Source organism: Theropithecus gelada, chromosome 7a, assembly GCF_003255815.1.
Source record: "Theropithecus gelada isolate Dixy chromosome 7a, Tgel_1.0, whole genome shotgun sequence".
Lineage (NCBI taxonomy): Eukaryota > Metazoa > Chordata > Mammalia > Primates > Cercopithecidae > Theropithecus > Theropithecus gelada.
The window spans coordinates 43,100,679-43,119,199 of NC_037674.1; the positions used below are offsets into that span (position 1 = coordinate 43,100,679).

The 18,521-nt window shown below is 39.4% G+C and overlaps 1 protein-coding gene and 1 long non-coding RNA gene across 2 annotated transcripts; one reads left to right on the forward strand and one right to left on the reverse strand.

Moving 5' to 3' along the window:
* Positions 1-394: 394 nt before the first annotated feature.
* On the reverse strand, positions 395-7,288 carry LOC112627774. The gene is made up of 3 exons (XR_003120225.1): positions 6,656-7,288; positions 4,135-4,237; positions 395-735 (listed from the first exon to the last, which is right to left on the reverse strand). It is a non-coding gene; the product is annotated as an uncharacterized LOC112627774 (long non-coding RNA).
* On the forward strand, positions 6,240-12,450 carry C7AH15orf61 (chromosome 7a C15orf61 homolog). The gene is made up of 2 exons (XM_025390415.1): positions 6,240-6,756; positions 11,562-12,450. Exons 1-2 carry the CDS (start codon positions 6,411-6,413, stop codon positions 11,687-11,689), a joined length of 474 nt encoding a protein of 157 aa, XP_025246200.1. The 5' UTR covers positions 6,240-6,410; the 3' UTR covers positions 11,690-12,450.
* The last annotated feature ends 6,071 nt before the right edge of the window (positions 12,451-18,521 follow it).

Consider the following 18,521-nt stretch of genomic DNA (forward strand, 5'->3'; position numbering starts at 1 on the left):
GTCCTTCTTTCATGGAACCAAAGGCCCTTAGGCCTCAAAGTAGAAATTTAAAATAAAATCCTAAATGTAAACATTTCTATCTCTTGTTCATAGTTCCTTTATCTTTTACCAACTTGCTGACATAGGCACCCAGTAACTTTCCTACACTTCTCCCTCTGGGAATAGCAGTGAGTTGAATACTACATCCCTAATCTATTCTGTTTTAAATCACACTTAGAAATATATGAATAAATCAGGATCTCACAGTAAGATCAGAAAAGCAACATGAGAATAACTGTTCTATACATGTACAGGATAAGATCTGGGTCAAGTCCACAGTGACATGTTCTCTGCAGATACTTAATGAATGATAACAACAGGATGTGTTAATATATAGTACTACCTGTAGAACTCATTTTCTGTTTCAAACTTTTTATTGAAGTATAATATACATATAGAAAAGTATATATATCAGCTGGGCACTGCAACTCACGCCTGTAATCCCAACACATTGGGAGGCCGAGGTAGGAGGATTGCTTGAGCCCAGGAGTTCAAGATCAGCCTGCAAAACAAAGTGAGACCATGTCTCTACAAAAAATACAACATACAAAAAATTAGCTGGGCATAGTGGTTCAGGTCTGTAGTCCCAGCTACTTGGGAGGCTGAGCTGGGAGGATCTCTTGAGCCTGGGAGGTAGAGGCTGCAGTGAGCCATGATCATGCCATGGCACTTCAGCCTGGGTGACACAGCAAAATACTGCCTCGAAAGAGAAAAAGAGAAAAGAAAAAGAAAGGAGGAAAGAAAGAGAAAGATACACATATCAAATGTGTACAGTTAAAATAATTTTCACAAAGTGAATACACTCATTCAACCAGGATCCAGATCAAGAAAGAGAATAATTCTCAGAAGTCCTCATGTTCCTTCTAGTCACAGGCTTCCCCCTAGACCCACTCCGCTAAGGGTAACTAATCACTGTCTTGCCTTCTAACACTAATAGCATAGATGAGTTTTTGCCTACTTTTACACCATATATAAATGAAACATAGTGAGACCCCCATCTCTACAAAAAAAAAAAAAAAATAGCTGAGCATGGTGGTGTGTGCCTGTAGTCCCAGCTACTCAGGAGTCTGAGGTGGGAGAATTGCTTGTGCTCTGAAGTTCCAGGCTGCAGTGAGCTATGATGGTGCCACTGCATGCCAGGGCGAACAGAGTGAGACTCTCTGTCTCAAAACCATAAAACAAACAAACAAACAAACAAACAAACAGGAAGAGACAGCAGAGCTCTCTCTCCGCCATGCAAAGACACAGTGAGAATGCAGCCATGTATAAGCCAGGAAGAGAACCCTCATTAGGAACCCAATTGGCCAGCACCTTGATCTTGGACTTCCTAGCCTCCAGAACTATGACAAATAAATTTCTGTTAAGCTACCCAATCTGTGGTATTTTGTTATGGCAGCCCAAGCAGACCAATACCAATACAGATCTAGGTGTGTTACGCCTGGGTCATAAGGCATGCCTATATTCAGCTATTATATATATAGCACTATACTGCCAAAAATTTTTCCAAAATGGGGGCCCGCAATGTATAAGAGTTCCAATTACTCCAAATCCTAACCAATACTTAGTATTTTCTGTCTCTTCTACTTTCACCATTCTAGTAGGTGTGTAATGGTATTGCATTGAGGTTTTTAATTTCTATTTCTCAGATAATTATTGGAATCAAGCACTTTTCACCTGTTTATTGGACCACTGGTTATTCTTCTTTATAAAATGTCCATTAAAATATTTGTTCATTTTTCCATTGAATTGTCTTTTTCTTAATGATTTGTATGAGTGTGTTCTAGATACTCAAATGCTTTATCAGATATATGTATTGCAAATACTTCTTCCACTCTATGAATTACCTTTTTAGTCTCTTCATATGGCTTTTGATGAATAGAAAATTTTAATTTTAAACTATCCCAATTTATCAATTTTATTAAATTCTTTTTTTTTTTTTTTTTTGGGATGGAGTTTCGCTCTTGTTGCCCAGGCTGGAGTGCAATGGTGCAATCTTGGCTCACCGCAACCTCCGCCTCCTGGGTTTAAGCGATTCTCCTGCCTCAGCCTCCCAAGTAGCTGGGATTACGGGCATGCGCCACCATACCTGGCTAATTTTGTATTTTTAGTAGAGATGGGGTTTTTCCATGTTTGTCAGGCTGGTCTCGAATTTCCAACCTCAGGTGATCCATCTGCCTCGGCCTCCCAAAGTGCTGGGATTACAGGCAAGAGCCACCACACCCAGCCTAAAATTCATTTTTAATATGTTCTAGGCACCTACAATGTTCTACATGCCTTTAAAACAAAAACAGGAATGCAAAGCCTCTTCTAGGAGCAGCATGAAGTATGTGTGCACATGCTAAATGCTGTCCACAGTATCGGTCTTTATAGTCATTTTAAGGGGTTCCTTCTAAGAGAGATGCCGTTTCTCTATGCTATGTGGAAAAACGTATTTATTTAATGCATTCTTAATTATAGGATACAATTTTTTAAAAAAACATCAACTTAGGCTTTTGAGTGCAACATCCCTAGGTCCCTGTTTCACAGCCATGAAGAATTGGAACTGAAAAGAAAATCAAGCATGTGATCTGAGTTGTGGGTTGGTTGCTGTTGTTTTGAGAAATTATCTTATTTCAATTATGGAAGTGGCACCAAATAATCTTAAAGTCAGAAGAGATGTTATTTTCTCCATCTCTGTATCTTTAGGTAAGGGAATGTTTCATTCAAACACTCTTAAATATGGGGTGTGGCCCACCATTTTTGTCTCTCTTTGAGGGAACTTTCTACCTTAGAATAGAAAAGAAAGGGAGATAGTGAAAGAGGCTCGGGTTAAGAGAAACCTTCACTGCTGATGAGGTTTAGCCAAGAGAGTTGTTACCAACAGAAGTCCTTCAGTTTGGTAGCCCTTTCCCCAAGCCTTCTTGATGCAAAAATGCAGTGAACATATGTAATATCTGGTCCTCTTTGTCAGTGGTTTTCATCTCATATGCCACAGAACCTAGGGTTTCTCAGACATACTTCAGGGATTCTGCACATGTTCAATTCAAATTTCATGTTTTTTTAAAAAAGATTTTTATATTGCCAAAAGACAGATAATGCCAAAATTTAACATATTGCAAACTGCCCACACATTAATTTGAGGTTAAGTCATTTCAGTGTAGATCTCATAATTAATCTCCTGCTGCCATTTTTGTAATTGAAGCACATGGCCGGATTTCAAGATGAATAATTTAAAAACCACTCTTATTTGTATCTACTTCTCTGAAGAAATCGGAATTTTCTTGATAGTGTACAACCAAAACAGAAGATGCAGAAATAAACTGGATACTGAGTCTGCTGTAACTGCCACTATGTTGAAGTTAAAATAAAGATACAGAGATTAATCTCTAAATTTAACACTTTTTGGGGGGAAAAAATTGCAATTTGGTATATACACACAGACCAGGTGGTCTTCAATATGTCCGAAGAGCGAAGAGAAGGTTGGAGCTTTTATAAAACAGAAAAATGTTACATAGTGCTCTTTGAGAAAGTTCATTGGCACTAGTAAGGTTCTGAGGAGCTGGCAAGCTTCAATAGGTAAGGCAGTGGGGAGAATTAATTCTAGAGTTGCAGCAAGTTATCTCAGCAGTTACAGATAAAACTGGTCTCAGGTCACAACAGGCAGTTTCAGCAGTGGGACTTGCAGAGAATTACATTTCTGAAGTAATGTCATGTGTCCTGAGTGCTTTCTCCCCCCTGGCTTTTCCACTGTTTTAGCTGGGGATAGGAACGACTCAATTCAAAGGATCCACTTTCACAACCACAACCCCCAGCTTCAACATTTTGCAAGCAATAGGATCAAGAGTCCAGTGGCAGTGGGGCCAGCAATGGCATGCTCGCCAGACTAGTTCCTGTTGGTCTTATCTATGTCTTTGCTGTTCAGACTCTCCTGGTTCCTTCCTATTTTCTGAGACTAGTTCTCTAGACTTCTTGTTTACTATTTGGGCTACCTACTTTTCTTCCAATGAATCCCCTTTCTGCTCAAAACAAAAGAAAATCCAAGACAACAACACACTGAAGTTTCATTGTTTTGTTTTTTATTTACCTAAAAAGTTAATATGAAAAATTTGAACTTACAGCTGGACTTGGTGGTTCCTGTAATCCCAGTGACTCAAGAGGCTGAAGTGACAGATTGGCTTGAGTTCTAGATCAGCTTAAGCAACATAGTGAGAATGCATGCCTAAAAAATAAATAAGTAAAATAAAAGTTTAAAACAATTTTTGAACTTATGTTTAGTAATAAAGCATACGTTTTTTTTTTTTTTTTTTTTTTTTAGACGGAGTCTCGCTCTGTCCGCCAGGCTGGAGTGCAATGGCACGATCTTGGCTCACTGCAACCTCTGCCTCCTGGGTTCAAGCGATTCTCCTTCCTCAGCCTCCTGAGTAGCTGGGACTACAGGCATGTGCCACCACGCCCAGCTAATTTTTGTATTTTTAGTAGAGACAGGGTTTCGCCATGTTGGCCAGGCTGGTCTCGAACTCCTGACCTCAGATGATCCACTGGCCTTGGCCTCCTAGAGTGCTGGGATTACAGGTGTGACCCACCACGCCCAGTCTAAAGCATAAGTTTTAACCAATTTTATGTGTTGAGGATCTTCTTCAACAGATTTTGTTTGAAAAAGGACTCCACTGTTTTTTAAAATTTAATTTGGTCAGGTGCAAAGGCTCACACCTGTAATTCCACCACTTTGGGAGGCCGAGGTGGGGGGATCACTTGTGCCCAAGTGTTCAAGACCAGCCTGGGAACATGGCAAAATTCCACCTCTACAAAAAATACCAAAAACAGTGGCCGAGTGTAGGTGGCACACACCTGTAGTCCCAGCTACTTGGGAGGCTGAGAGGAGGAGGATCGATTGAGCCCAGGAGGAGGAATTTGCAGTGAGCCGAAATCAAGCCACTGCACTTCAGCCTGGATAACAGTGAGATCCTTTCAAAAAAAAAAAAAAAAATTCTATAAAGTCCAAGTTCTATAAGGTAAAGTTCAAGTTCAAATTCTGTAAGGTAAAGTTCAAGATTCGGCATATGTTGGTGGGTGCTCAATCAATGTTCAATAAAAACTGGGGAATAGGCCAGGTGCAGTGGTTCACGCCTGTAATCCCAGCACTTTGGGAGGCTGAGGCAGGTGGATCATGAGGTCAGGAGTTTGAGACCAGCCTGGCCAACATGGTGAAACTGCGTCTCTATTAAAAATACAAAAAGTAGCAGGGTAGGGTGGTGCACGCCTGTAATCCCAGCTACTCAAGAGGCTGAGGCAGGAGAATCACTTGAACCTGGGAAGCAGAGGTTGCAGTGAGCCAAGATAGCGCCATTGCACTCCAGCCTGGGCAATAGAGTGAGACTCCGTCTCAAAAAAACAAAACAAAACAAAAAACTGGGAAATATAAAATTTCGCCATACTATCCTACATCCCCCTTGAGTTTTTAGCAACGATAGTAATTGTTATATGCGTAATTACTGTACCTCATTTACATAAGGTGGTTTCAGACACATCATCTTGTTTATGTATGGCCTTTCCAAACAAAATGAGCTCAGGACAAAAGAGGAAATGCTTTTTTAAAAGTAGGTGTGTCTGTAAGTTATTGCCTCAAGAGGCCGCAAAGTTTGAGCAAAGGTTTTCCCAAAGTAATGGATTGATAATGGGTGACTGAGGACCACAAAGGTCGGTAAGACGCTCCTGGTCCGTCTACCAGGTTCTTAGAGGGAGGTGGCCTTGTGTGTTCGGACGCTGCACCGAGACACGTGAGGTTTTTAAATAAACTTTTGATTTTGAAATCTCTGGGACTAATTTTAAACAGTGTACCCGACAGCGAGGACCTACACACAAAAGTGCTCCTGGCCTTACCAAACAACGCAGACCTGGGATCTCGGCTGCCTACTCACTTCCCTGAGGACGCCTCGTCGTGTTTCAACGACACCCAAGAGTTTCCCTGAAGCCCAGGGCGTGGGAGGGAGACCTGGGTTTGAGTTCTGCCCCTTGCGGAGGTGGTTAAGTTACTGAATTGTTTTACACCTAAATTTTCCTCAGACCCAAATTGATGAGACCTGCCCGAATCCCTCCTCCGCCCCAGAGTCACTAATGACGGCGCGAGGTCATACCAGGCCACTCAAAACCAGCCCCTTGACGCAGGTGTCTCTCCGCCTCCCGCAGGTCCCGCCTTGCGCAGGTCACGCCTCCTGTCCCCCGGACTCCACCCCCAGCGGGAGGCCTCAGGACCGCTGTGCGCACGCGCCGCCGCACCCCGGGGGCTTTCGGGCACCCGCGCGGCGCCCGTTGGCCTTCCCGCCGCTCGCCCGGGGGCGCGCTTGTGCGCCGGCGGCTGCGGACACCAGCCTGCGTCCCCGGCGCGGCGGGCCATGGAGGCCCTGCGGTTGGCCCACGAAGTCGCGCTCCGCCTGCTGCTGTGCAGGCCGTGGGCCTCGCGCGCCGCCGCCCGCCCCAAGCCCAGCGCCTCCGAGGTGCTGACGCGGCACCTGCTGCAGCGGCGCCTGCCGCACTGGACCTCCTTCTGCGTGCCCTACAGCGCCGTCCGCAACGACCAGTTCGGCCTCTCTCACTTCAACTGGCAGGTGCAGGGCGCCAACTACCATGTCCTGCGCACGGGCTGCTTCCCCTTCATCAAGTACCACTGCTCCAAGGCGCCCTGGCAGGACCTGGCCCGGCAGAACCGCTTCTTCACGGCGCTCAAGGTCGTCAACCTCGGTGAGTGGCGACGGCCGCGACCACGCGGTGAAGCCCGCCCCGCCGGGACGGCCCCGCAGCGGCCGAGCACTTGACGAACACTCGCGGGCAGGTGGAGTCCCGCCGGGGTCGGCTCTGCCTGCCGGCGCTGGCTTCGCCTTGGGTCCTTTGTAGTCCTCGCCCAGGGGTCCCCAGCTTGCCGAGCTCCTGGCTCCCGAAGCCGTTCACCTGCTGCGGGCGCATCCTCGAGCCTAGGGAGGAGCAGGCCGCCCTCCTGTCCTGCCCAAGTTAACCAGGGACGACCTCTGTCTGGGCACTAAGCCAGGGGGCGTCAGGAAACGCCCCCTGGAAAGTGGCTCCGAAGTTGACACCCGTTTTACTGCATGGCAGGACTCATTCCCGTGAACATCACTTTGCGGCTGCATTATGTTGCAAGAACTGGAACTACTCTTTCAGTTTCTTTGTTTTCTTTATATGAATTCAAAGTTTCTTTTACTAAAAGCACCAAAGGTTTTCACCAGACATAACGCTTCCTGAGGTACTAGGCCTAAAATATTTTTAAAGGTCTTTAGTATTTGTATGTTTTCATGGAGATGCCCTGAGGGTGTTTACTGTCACTAGGTGTATATTTTCTTTTGGTTTAATGACAGAAGAGGTACGAACATGGAAATAGGTCAGGGGAAAACAGAAGGCCTCAGGATGTTTTGAACTTACTAATAGCTGGTATAAAATCAATCTAGATTTCAGTGATTCAAAATCTAGCCATGGAGCTGAATAAAACATGTTACCCAGCCAGGTTTTAAAAGCCAGAATTAAACTATGCCCTGCGCAGCCGTGCTAGTAATACTATTACATAATCTGATCGTCCATTAAGGTTAAAAGTGGTCTGTGTATTTTTGCTTATAATAACATATATGTCAGTCATGGACTTTTTGAGCCGTTACTCCACTGGACTGTCCTGTAAGGAGAAAATTATTTAGCAAAGTGTTATCCTTTAAAGATGCCTCTTATTATTTGACTGATGGACTGTATAGAGCATGCCCACTACATTGGAGGTTGGTTGAAGTTGCAGGGTGAGGTGACTTCGGAAATTCAATTCGAAATTATTTGGAAAGACTGGAGTGTTAACTAGATTCGAGAAGTATAAGTTTATTTTAGCATTTTCATAAGCAAGAAATCATTCTTCCCTAAAGAATAATAGGGAAAGCATAACGGGAGGGTTATAGGTAAACCATGAGCCAAATGCCTTCTTTTCCTTTAAAGTCACATTTTTAGTGTTAACATTTTGTTTAAGATCACCTTAATGATTAGGGGCCTCTCTTTTAGATATAGATATTAAGACATCCAAAAAAAGTGGATACTCAGAACATTCCACACATAGAAAAGTAAAACCTTTTAAAGTTGAAAGAAACAACAGTTGTAGTGTGTTTTGTTTTGTTTTTTAATGTGAGAGAGTGATTTAATGGTATGTATGGTCTTTTGGACATTCTAAAAATCCTGGTAAAATGAGAGTAAGAGTTCTAAGTTAAGCAAAAAGGACAACTTTTTGCTCATGCATGCTTTAATACAAATTGGGATATACTGATAAAGGAAATTTAAAAATATTTTAAAGTGGTGAACACATCTGGTAACATTTATTTTTAATTTTTGTCTGAAGGTAGAGGGGATGTGAATTAGATAATAGAGTCCTTTCCTATTCTGTGATGTACAGTCGTCTCTCTGGATGATCAAGTACATACCCTATTAATATTATACTTAGGATTTTGTTCCTCTTCTTCCCTTCCAAATTAGTAATTACTAGAGTAATTCATTTTTCCATTTTGTAAATAATAAAGATTTCTGTTTACCCATTTGCTCCTTTTCTCCTCCGTCTTCCCTTCATTGGAAGCTGACATTTTACTGATGGTTTACCAGTCTAGGTATCCTGCTGAGAGGTAGATTAAGATTTAAGAAAAGCAACTTACCATTGGAATGAATGGGATTTACTGAGGAATTCTAATTTTTTAAAGTACTTAATTTGACAGTGGTTTACCTACTGTTCAACTGACTCAAAGTGAATTATTATGCAAAGAACTGATTTTCAGGTTCTTTTGATGTTATATGTTTCAGATATAAATTTAATTTTTCAGAAAAAATTGAATTTTCCATAGAATCTTACAGACTTTAAAGCATACAAAGAAGATTATGCTACAAAGAAGATTTTGTAATATATAAGTTATATAGGTGGCAAACCTTCCCATTTTGAGTATTAGTCTGATTGCATTAAATAGACAGCAAAGGGAAAAAATACAGAATTTCTGACTCAGATCATAACTCCATCTCCTGTCAAACAGCATTACTGCTAATGGTTCCTGGTTATTTTTTAATAAGATATAATATAGTTATTAAGCTAGTAATCTTAATAAAAATCAGCCCTTGATTTTAGCTGAAAAGATATTGACTGTTTTTTTCTGTATTTATGATTTTTCAAAAGTGTGAATTTTTAAAATCAATATGTTAACTGATAACTGTGATAAATATTGTAAAACAAAATTGTCAGTGTCACCAGGTATTCCTTACATTTATATACTTAGTCTTGGTTTAAGAGGCCCATTTTATATATTTTAGTCTCAGTATGCTTAGAAAATTAGTAATTGCTTCTAGAGCCTATTTTTTTCTTCCTCATTCCATTGATTTTCAGCTTTTGAAGTTGTGATATTGCATTTTAAATTCATTTTTTATTTCAACTACTCCCTCTACTTCTCTCTCATTTCTGCCTAGCTTGTTCGTATTCTTCTTTTTCCACCTCCCACCCCTGTGCCACTTGCCTTTTTTTTTTTCTTTGTGGTTAAATGATTTATAAGTAGCTTTATTATTCTAGTTTTTTGTGGATTTTTTTTATGACATTCCCTTGAGGTATTTAGAGATTCTTTTGGACATTATCAGGGCAAAGAAGGTGATACACTAAGGTTTCATAGGAGTTCCAGGGAACCCTGTGATGGTGACAAACTGTGACCCAGTATATTCCTAAAAATAGAGAGATTCTAGCCTGAATGGGCATTTTTTTCCTCTTCTCCTCATTACCAGCTAGTGATGTGATGCTTCTCCTGATTAATCTCTGGTATCACAGTGACTGGAATGCAGCTTCAGGGAGAAGCACAAAGTAGTTCAACAAACACACCCAGAAAGAGCTTAACACAGCAAATATATTCTTGCAGAAAAATAAGACAAAAATTTAGCAATATGATTAGTCCAGAGCATGTGTTGCTTTTTTTCTTTTTTTTTTTTTTTTTTTTTTTGAGTCGAGTCTCTCTTTGTCGCCAGGCTGAAATGCAGTGGTGTGATCTCGGCTCACTGCAACCTCTGCCTCCTGGGTTCAAGCAATTCTCCTGCCTCAGCCTCCTGAGTAGCTAGGATTACAGGCATGCACCACTACGCCCAGCTAATTTTGTATTTTTAGTATAGACGGGGTTTCTCCATCTTGGTCAGGCTGGTCTCGAACTCCCAACCTCAGGTGATCTGCCTGCTTCGGCCTCCCAAAGTGCTGGGATTACAGGCATGAGCCACAGTGCCCGGCCGCTTTCTTTATTACTAGAAAGTAAGTGATTTTCCAAATGTACAGCTATCCTTTTAAAGTATCACTTTCTGCCCATTTCCCTCAAAAGAGCATAAAATTAATGCTTGTCCAGAGCATACTATTTGTTATTGATTCATGTGCCTATGGTTTTATCACATTTTTAATATGTTAGTAGTCATTGATTTTAAATAAGTACCTTTAAAAAGATAGGAATTGTGAAAGTTTGTTTTGTGTCCAACAGTCTTATATGCAAGTGAGTGCTTAATGCATACCTCTGGATAGTGTGTTTAGTTTTGTATATCACAAATGGCAACTAATCTCAAAGCAGCAAAATCTTATCAATTCCAAAGAAGAAACACATGTTGGAGTCTACTGTATATCGATTTCAAATTGGCTGAAACAAGGTTGTTTTCAGATCAACTGAAAAAATGCTGAATAATAGTTTTTTTCTCATGCCTATTGTACTGAAATCTTACTTGGAGTTAGATTTTGCCTTAGACTTTAAAGACAGCTCTTTGACCCAGCTTCTTTTAAGTTGCACAAAAATTACTTCAGCCATTAGTGTTACTACTAACTTAAAGAACAGTAATGTTGGCCGGGTGCGGTGGCTCACACCTGTAATCCCAGCACTTTCAGAGGCCTAGGCAGGGGGATCACAAGGTCAAGAGATCGAGACCATCCTGGCCAACATGGTGAAACCCCGTCTCTACTAAAAAAGTACAAAATTATCTGAGCATGGTGGCGCGTGCCTGTAGTCCCAGCTACTCAGGAGGCTGAGGCAGAAGAATCGCTTGAACCCAGGAGGTGGAGGTGGCAGTGAGCCGAGATAACACCACTGCACTCTAGCCTGGCAACAGAGTGAGACTCCATCTCAAAAACCCAGTAGTGTTAACCTAGTAATTTTAGCTCAAGGCTAATAATCAGGAGTATCTACAACTAAATTAATGAGTATTCTTCTCCATTTTCTTATTTATGAAAAGAATATAGAATTACTTCGTGATTATTCAAGGGTAATGAATTTATGAAGTACTTGAATTAACATTTATACCCACCTTGTCTATAGTATGAAAACCTCTGGACTCACATAATTGCCATCATGTTCCACATTGATGAAATTGAGCCCTTAGATAATCATAGAGTCAATGTTGAGTAGTATTTTTATATTTTACCACATTGTAATTTGTTAACATTGCTGAAGAGTGTTATATGTGATTAGTAACTTGCATGATTAATAAGCATTGATGTTTATACATATTCATTTGTTTTCTAGGTATTCCAACTTTATTATATGGACTTGGCTCCTGGTTATTTGCCAGAGTCACAGAGACTGTACATACCAGTTATGGACCCATAACAGTTTATTTTCTCAATAAAGAAGATGAAGGTGCCATGTATTGAAAGTGTGCATCGAAGAACATAAATATCAGTGGATTTTCTCTGTGTATATGTGCAGTATTTATTTTTGATCCTTTAAAATAAAACTTTTGCAAATACTTTTTTCTTTCTACAGTATCTGCTTCTTTAAGATGAATCATTGCCCTCAAGAGGTGAAGCTTTTTGTACACTGTTATATATTACGTACTCTGTTTAGCTGATGGGAACTACAAACACATGAAGCTTCACACCATTTTTTCCCTAGAACTAGGTTAACCTACAGATAAAAAATGATTACAATGTAATAGATTCTATAATTAGGTATTAACAATTTAAATCAACTCTGAAGAAAAAATAGAGATGCCCACACAAAAGAGGAGGGGGGAAAATATTTTATATAACAATGGAAAAAGAAGTAGAAGACATTAGGATGTATGATGGAAATATTATATCATTGGCAAATCGAAAATTGATGAGAATCTAATTGTAATCTCAAGACTAAGCCATTCAGCTGCCAGGATTGTAAATAGAAATGTTTCAAAGGCCTTGTGCCATTTACCTGGAGGAGGGGTTGGAGTGTAATGTTGAAACTTCTTGTTGCTTAAAGAGTCCAAAACCATATCGTTTTTAAAATGTAATAATAAGTGGTTAATATAAGTGTAGCAAGGTGAATGAAATTCAGACTTATTAAAAGTTAAAATAGCTTTCCTATAAAGCTGCCAGAACAATTAAGGTCTTCTAGAAAGATGTAGAAAAATAAATTTAGTAACTGTTTATAAAAGCAATTAACTGAAATGGTATATATCCATAGACTTATTGGCAATAGGGAGTGGGCTGAAATTTTAAAGACCTAATGGCACTTTTGCATTTGAATTTTATTAATTGCATTTTTGAAAGCCAAGTCATTTTAAAAATTTATCCTTGGGGTAGTCACAACATACCCAGATGAATGGTAAATTTCAGAAATTTGGAGTAATTTAGGGAGAACTAAGTAGAACTATTTAATTTCTAAACCAATGGGTGTTTAAGATTTATGATCTCTCCCATAATTACAAACCTACATTATATATCATTTTATGTTAATGTGTTGCTGATACTCTGCAACACTTACACATTTTTGTAGCAAAACATTTAATAAAATTCAACATTTGGATGCTTACTCCTGTCAAGTCAGTAGAGAAAGTGAGTGGAAGTGACTGAGGTGAAGGCACCAGAATAATGAAGTAATACAAACCAGCTTCGTTAAAGGTAGTCATTTTAAATGATCTACAGAGAGTGAACTGTTCTGCAAATGTATGTAGTGTTCACTTGTCTAAAAGCAATTCTAAGTAACAGTTTAATCAAAGAAGTATTTACACCAATATATTTAGTCCAGAAGAATATACTTGACACTAGTTAAATGAATGGCTTACACAAAGGAGATAGTGTTACATTAAGCTTCATTAATAATAAAACAACTGACTATTAGCATTTTGCAGGGAAGGCTAGAACTGATTTCCTCTGTAACGGGCAAAGTTAAATAACTATAGCTCATAAGTTTTAAGTCAAATACTGCTCATTCATTGCTACTGGTCTTGTCAATACTGGCTGTAAAGGTTTGGTCCCAACACAAGGCTGATAAAATGGTTTTTAATTACCAGACTATGAATACAGCTTTTCAGTAGAGTTGCACCTCTTTTCACACTGGCCTGTTTGATTTCTGATAATTTGTACTGCTGACTCTGCTTACCTGTTTTTCAATAGCTATAGTCAGTGTGACTTCTTGTCCATATGTGATAGGTAAGTCTCCTTGGAGAACATCTTTGACAAACTACCCTATTGATCTCTGTAATTCTCTGCTGCTTGCAGCATTAAATAGGGCCTTGATTTCTTGTCTGATGTGCTCACTATAACAATTAAGCAAATGTAATATTTTCTTGTATTACATGAAAATCAATAGACCTCTTGCTCTTATGGAGTTGATCATGGTGAAGGATGAACTCAACAATGGGTAAAGGCGTGGTTTAAAAATTTAAATATCATTCATTGGATTTATTAAGTCTTGTAAACTTTTAGTCCGAAAACAGTACTTCCCATTGAACAGCAATAGTTTAAGTTTTTTCTTTAAAGCTGCATGTTATACCAAAGTATTATGGCCTAAAAGGGAGAAAGTATAAACGTGTAAGTCAGGAGACTAAGTCTATTTTTAGTATCAGTGCTGTCTTTTTGACCTCAGGCTAATAACTCTCCTCCTTTGTGTCTTAGTTTTTCCACTTGCAATCTGAGAAGAATGAAAGAAGAGACTTTTCTACCCGAAAATGTGCATCAGTTTTACTTTTGTCTCTGCAAAAGCTCTGTTTTTATAATCCACATTCTTCTGCTCCATATATTTACATTTATACTTAAAGGACTTCATTAATTAAAACATTTCAAAAACAAGGTGATGGAGAGAGAAGGAGAGGTGCGCTGAAGGCACATGCCCACTAACCCTGAAGTGCCATGTGGGGAGCTGAACAGGCCCTGCTCTTCTGCATATGAGTAGTTTCCTTAATTGGTGAAACCACTGATTTAGCTTTTCTGTCATATTTCTTTGATAGGATTTTTATCTTTAAAATAATCCAACCAAAACTGTTTTAATAAAGGTGTACTTTTAGTATAAAACCTTGCATCTCTTCTATTGTTATTTCTATACAAATGAATGATCATGTATTGGAATAAATTTCTAGGCAAAATTCTCAGTTCCTGTGTAAGGTTTGAGCCACTATAAAGATTCAGTAACCTATTTGGGAGCATAGGAGAGGCTGCTAATACAAAAATCTCTATTTTCTTAGTGCTGATGTCCTAAAATGCCAAATTGTACAATCAGTTATAGTTTACCACACATTTTGGGGCATTAATATTTTTCTAATGTTGACTTCTGTAAAAATTGAAACTTTTCTTTTTGAGAGGAGTTTTAGTCTTGTCCAGGCTGGAGTGTAGTGGTGCGATCTTGGCTCATTGCAGCCTCCGCCTCCCAGGTCCAAGTGATTCTCCTGTTTCAGCCTCCTGAGTAGCTGGGATTACAGGAATGCACCACCATGCCTGTCTAATTTAGTATTTTCAGTACAGACGGTTTCACCATGTTGGTCAGGCTGGTCTTGAACTACTGATCTCAGGTGATCCACCCGCCTCGGCCTCCCAAAGTGCTGGGATTACAGGCATGAACCACCGCGCCTGGCTGAAACATTTTTAAGTATTAAAAACCATATGTATTTTTTAAAGTACATTTTACTTCACGTCATTTATATTTATATTCACCCAAAACTGTAAGCACAAAACATCTATAGTTCCTCATGAAATATCTTTTAACTCTGTTAATGATGTTTGAATAAGTGGGATGACATAAAAGGCAAAGATCTTGGTTTCACTTCACTGAAAAGCTAATGCAGACAACAGAAACCTTATCCTAAAACTAGTGGATTAAGTATCTACTGTTTTTCAGCACTTACTATTCAGACAATAATGACATTTGGGGGCATCTTAACCTAACAAGTACTTAGCATTACATCTCACCTGGGTCAACAGTCTAGGGTATCAGAGTTAAATTCTGTTACTGTAAATTAATGGAAAATGTAACTGCACTTTGCTGAAAGATCAATGTCCAATAAAGGCTGCACAATCAAATCTTGTTGCAATGATTGAGGTCTTTAATTGCCTTTCAAAGATAAGGTGGTAATCGACACAGCTTTAACTGATCTTTTTTACTAGTTCAATTACATGTTAATGACTAGTGCCAAGTCAGAATCTTTAACTACTTATTAAATCTGTTAGTAATGAAAAATTACTTAAGCTACACAATCAATAGAACACAAATCTTAATTACTAGATTTCACTTTCATATCATTTTATGTGCTTGACAAATGTTTTACCAGGGCTTTCCCAACAATAAGAAGTGTTATTAGTATGACCACAGTCCACAGAGTAGTTTTCTAATATAAATTGGAGATCAGATGTGGAATTTTTTTTCTTTTAATGAAAATGTGGCTAAAACAGTTTCCACCAACACAACCTTGGCAATTTAAAAAAAAAAAAAAAAAAGGTGGCCGGGTGCAGTGGCTCACGCCTGTAATCCCAGCACTTTGGGAGGCCGAGGTGGGCAGATCACAAGGTCAAGAGATAGAGACACATCATGGCTAACATGGTGAAACCCTGTCTCTACCAAAAATACAAAAATTAGCCGCGCGTGGTGGCAGGCGCCTGTAGTCCCAGCCACTCAGGAGGCTGAGGCAGGAGAATGGCGTGAACCCAGAAGGCGTAGCTTGCAGTGACTGAGATCGCACCACTGCACTCCAGCCTGGGCGACAGAGCAAGACTCCGTCTCACAAAAAAAAAAAAAAAAAAAGGCAAAACCAAAACCACAATTACTTTTGCACCAACCTATAATACTTCGGAAAAGGATAAAGGCAGATGACAAAAAATAGACAAATACAACCAGGACTTCATCAAAATGTAAAATGTTTGTGCTTCAAAGGTCTCTATCAAGAAAATGAAAGACAACCCACAGAATGGGAGAAAATATGTACAAATCATATATCTGATAAGGGACTTATATCCAGAATACATAAATAACTTTTAAAGCTCACCAACCCAATTGAAAATTTGATTTGAACACACATTTCTCCAAGAAGATATATAAATGGCTAACAAGCACATGAAAAGATGTTCAACTAATCATTAGGAAAATGCAAAACAAACCCACAACGAGATACCACTTCATATCCACTAGGATGACTGTGATCAAAAAGACAAAAATAAGTGTGGATGAGAATGTGGAGAAATGAAAAACTCATGCATTGCTGGAGGAAATGTAAATTGGTGCAGCTGCTTTGGAAAAGTTTGGCAGTTGCTCAAAATATTAAACACGGAATTACTATATGACCCAGCAATTCTGCTCCTAGGTATATACCCTAGAGAACTGAAAACATATATCCACACAAAAACTTGTACACAATTGTTCATATCAGCATTATTCATACTAGCAAAAAAGTGGAAACAAAAATATTCATTAGTTGATGAACAGGTAACATGTAGCATAGTGACACAACGGAATATTACTCATTCAAAAAAGGGATGAAATACTGATACAAGCTATACCAATGATGAAGCTTAAAACTATTACACTAAGTGAGGCCGAGCAAGGTGGCTCACGCCTGTAATCCCAGCACTTTGGGAGGCTGAGGCGGGCGGATCACAAGGTCAGGAGATCAAAACCATCCTGGCGAACACGGTGAAACTCCGTTTCTACTAAAAATAGAAAAAATTAGCTAGGCGTGGTGGCGGACTACAGGGTTGCAGCTACTCGAGAGGCCGAGGCAGGAGAATGGTGTGAACCCAGAAGGTGGAGGTTGCAGTGAGCCGAGATCACGCCACTACACTCCAGCCTAGGTGACAGAGCCAGACTTTGTCTCAAAAAAAAAAAAAAAAAAAAAAATTACACTAAGTGAAATCAGCCAGTCATAAAAGATCTCATATAATTCCATTTATATGAAATGTTCCGAATAGGCAAATCTGTAGAGACGGAAGGTAGATTAGTGGTTGTCTAGGGCTGAAGAGGTTGGGGGGAAATGGGGAGTCACCACTAAGGGGCATGGGGTTTCTTTTGCTGCTGATGAAACTGTTCTAAAATTGATTGGGTTTGGTTGCCCAATTCTGTGACTATATGCAAACCACTGAATTGTACACTTTAAATGAAAGAAGTGTATGGAATTATATCTTAATAAGTCTCTTAAAATTATTAAAGAGAAGAGGACAGGCTGGATGCAGTTGCTCACGCCTGTAATCCCAACACTTTGGGAGGCCGAGGCAGGAGGATCACCTGAGGTCAGGAGTTCAAGACCAGTCTGGCTAACATGGTGAAACCCCATTTCTACTAAAAATACAAAAAATTAGCCAAGCGTGGTGGCGCGTGCCTATAATCTCAGCTACTTGGGAGGCTGAGGCAGGAGAATGGCTTGAACCTGGGAACTGGAGGTTGCAGTGAGCTGAGATCATGCCATTGCACTCCAGCTTGGATAACAAGAGTGAAACTCTGTCTCAAAAAAAAAAAAAAAAAAAAAGAAGAGGACAATGCACAATTAGTGTTTAATGGGTACAGAGTTTGGGTTCTGTAATATGATAAACGTTCTGTGGATGGATGGTATTGATGGTTGTAGAATAACATCAATGTACTTACAACCACTGAATGGTACAGTTAATGGGAGGTTGAGGCAGGAGGATTACTTGTGCCCAACAGTTTGAAAGCTGCAGTGTGGCATGATTGTGCCTGTTAACAGCCAATACACTCCAGCCTGGGCAACACAGCAAGACCTTGTCTCTAAAAAGAAAAAAAAAAAAAGGTTAACATGGTAAATATTATATTATGTGTATTTTATCACAATTAAAAACAATTTTTAAAAATTAGTAAAGGATTCAATGTTAGTATGATAAAATATGACTGCATGAGGTTAAAAAATGTTAGAGATTAAAATAGTTAAAGCATGTTGACATCATTTTGTATGTAGCAGTCTTAGAATTTAAAAATTTTTAATTATGAAACCTAGTTTTGATTAAGTAGATGAAATTTCATTTGGGATCATTTTTAGTAACATTATGAAAAGGATACATTTGGTTTGAGATTATTTAAGATAAGACCAACGTAAGGCATGTAAAGTGTTAGTAAATGAAAATATCCTTTCTTAGATCCTAGTTGCTGGATAAAGAATATCAGTTACTACTAGTAAGCGGTTTTATGTAGTATTGCTTATGGCTATTTTAGTTGCACTTATATCATTTTAAATACAGTTTATGAACATTGTACTATTCCATTATATTATTAATTTATCTTTGGTGATATTTATAG

Bases quoted from the DNA above. Each gene is read 5' to 3' on its own strand.
- C7AH15orf61 (XM_025390415.1), top strand. From the start codon at position 6,411: ATGGAGGCCCTGCGGTTGGCCCACGAAGTCGCGCTCCGCCTGCTGCTG. The intron at 6,757-11,561 runs GTGAGTGGCGAC...TTTGTTTTCTAG, and splicing joins GCTCAAGGTCGTCAACCTCG to GTATTCCAACTTTATTATAT.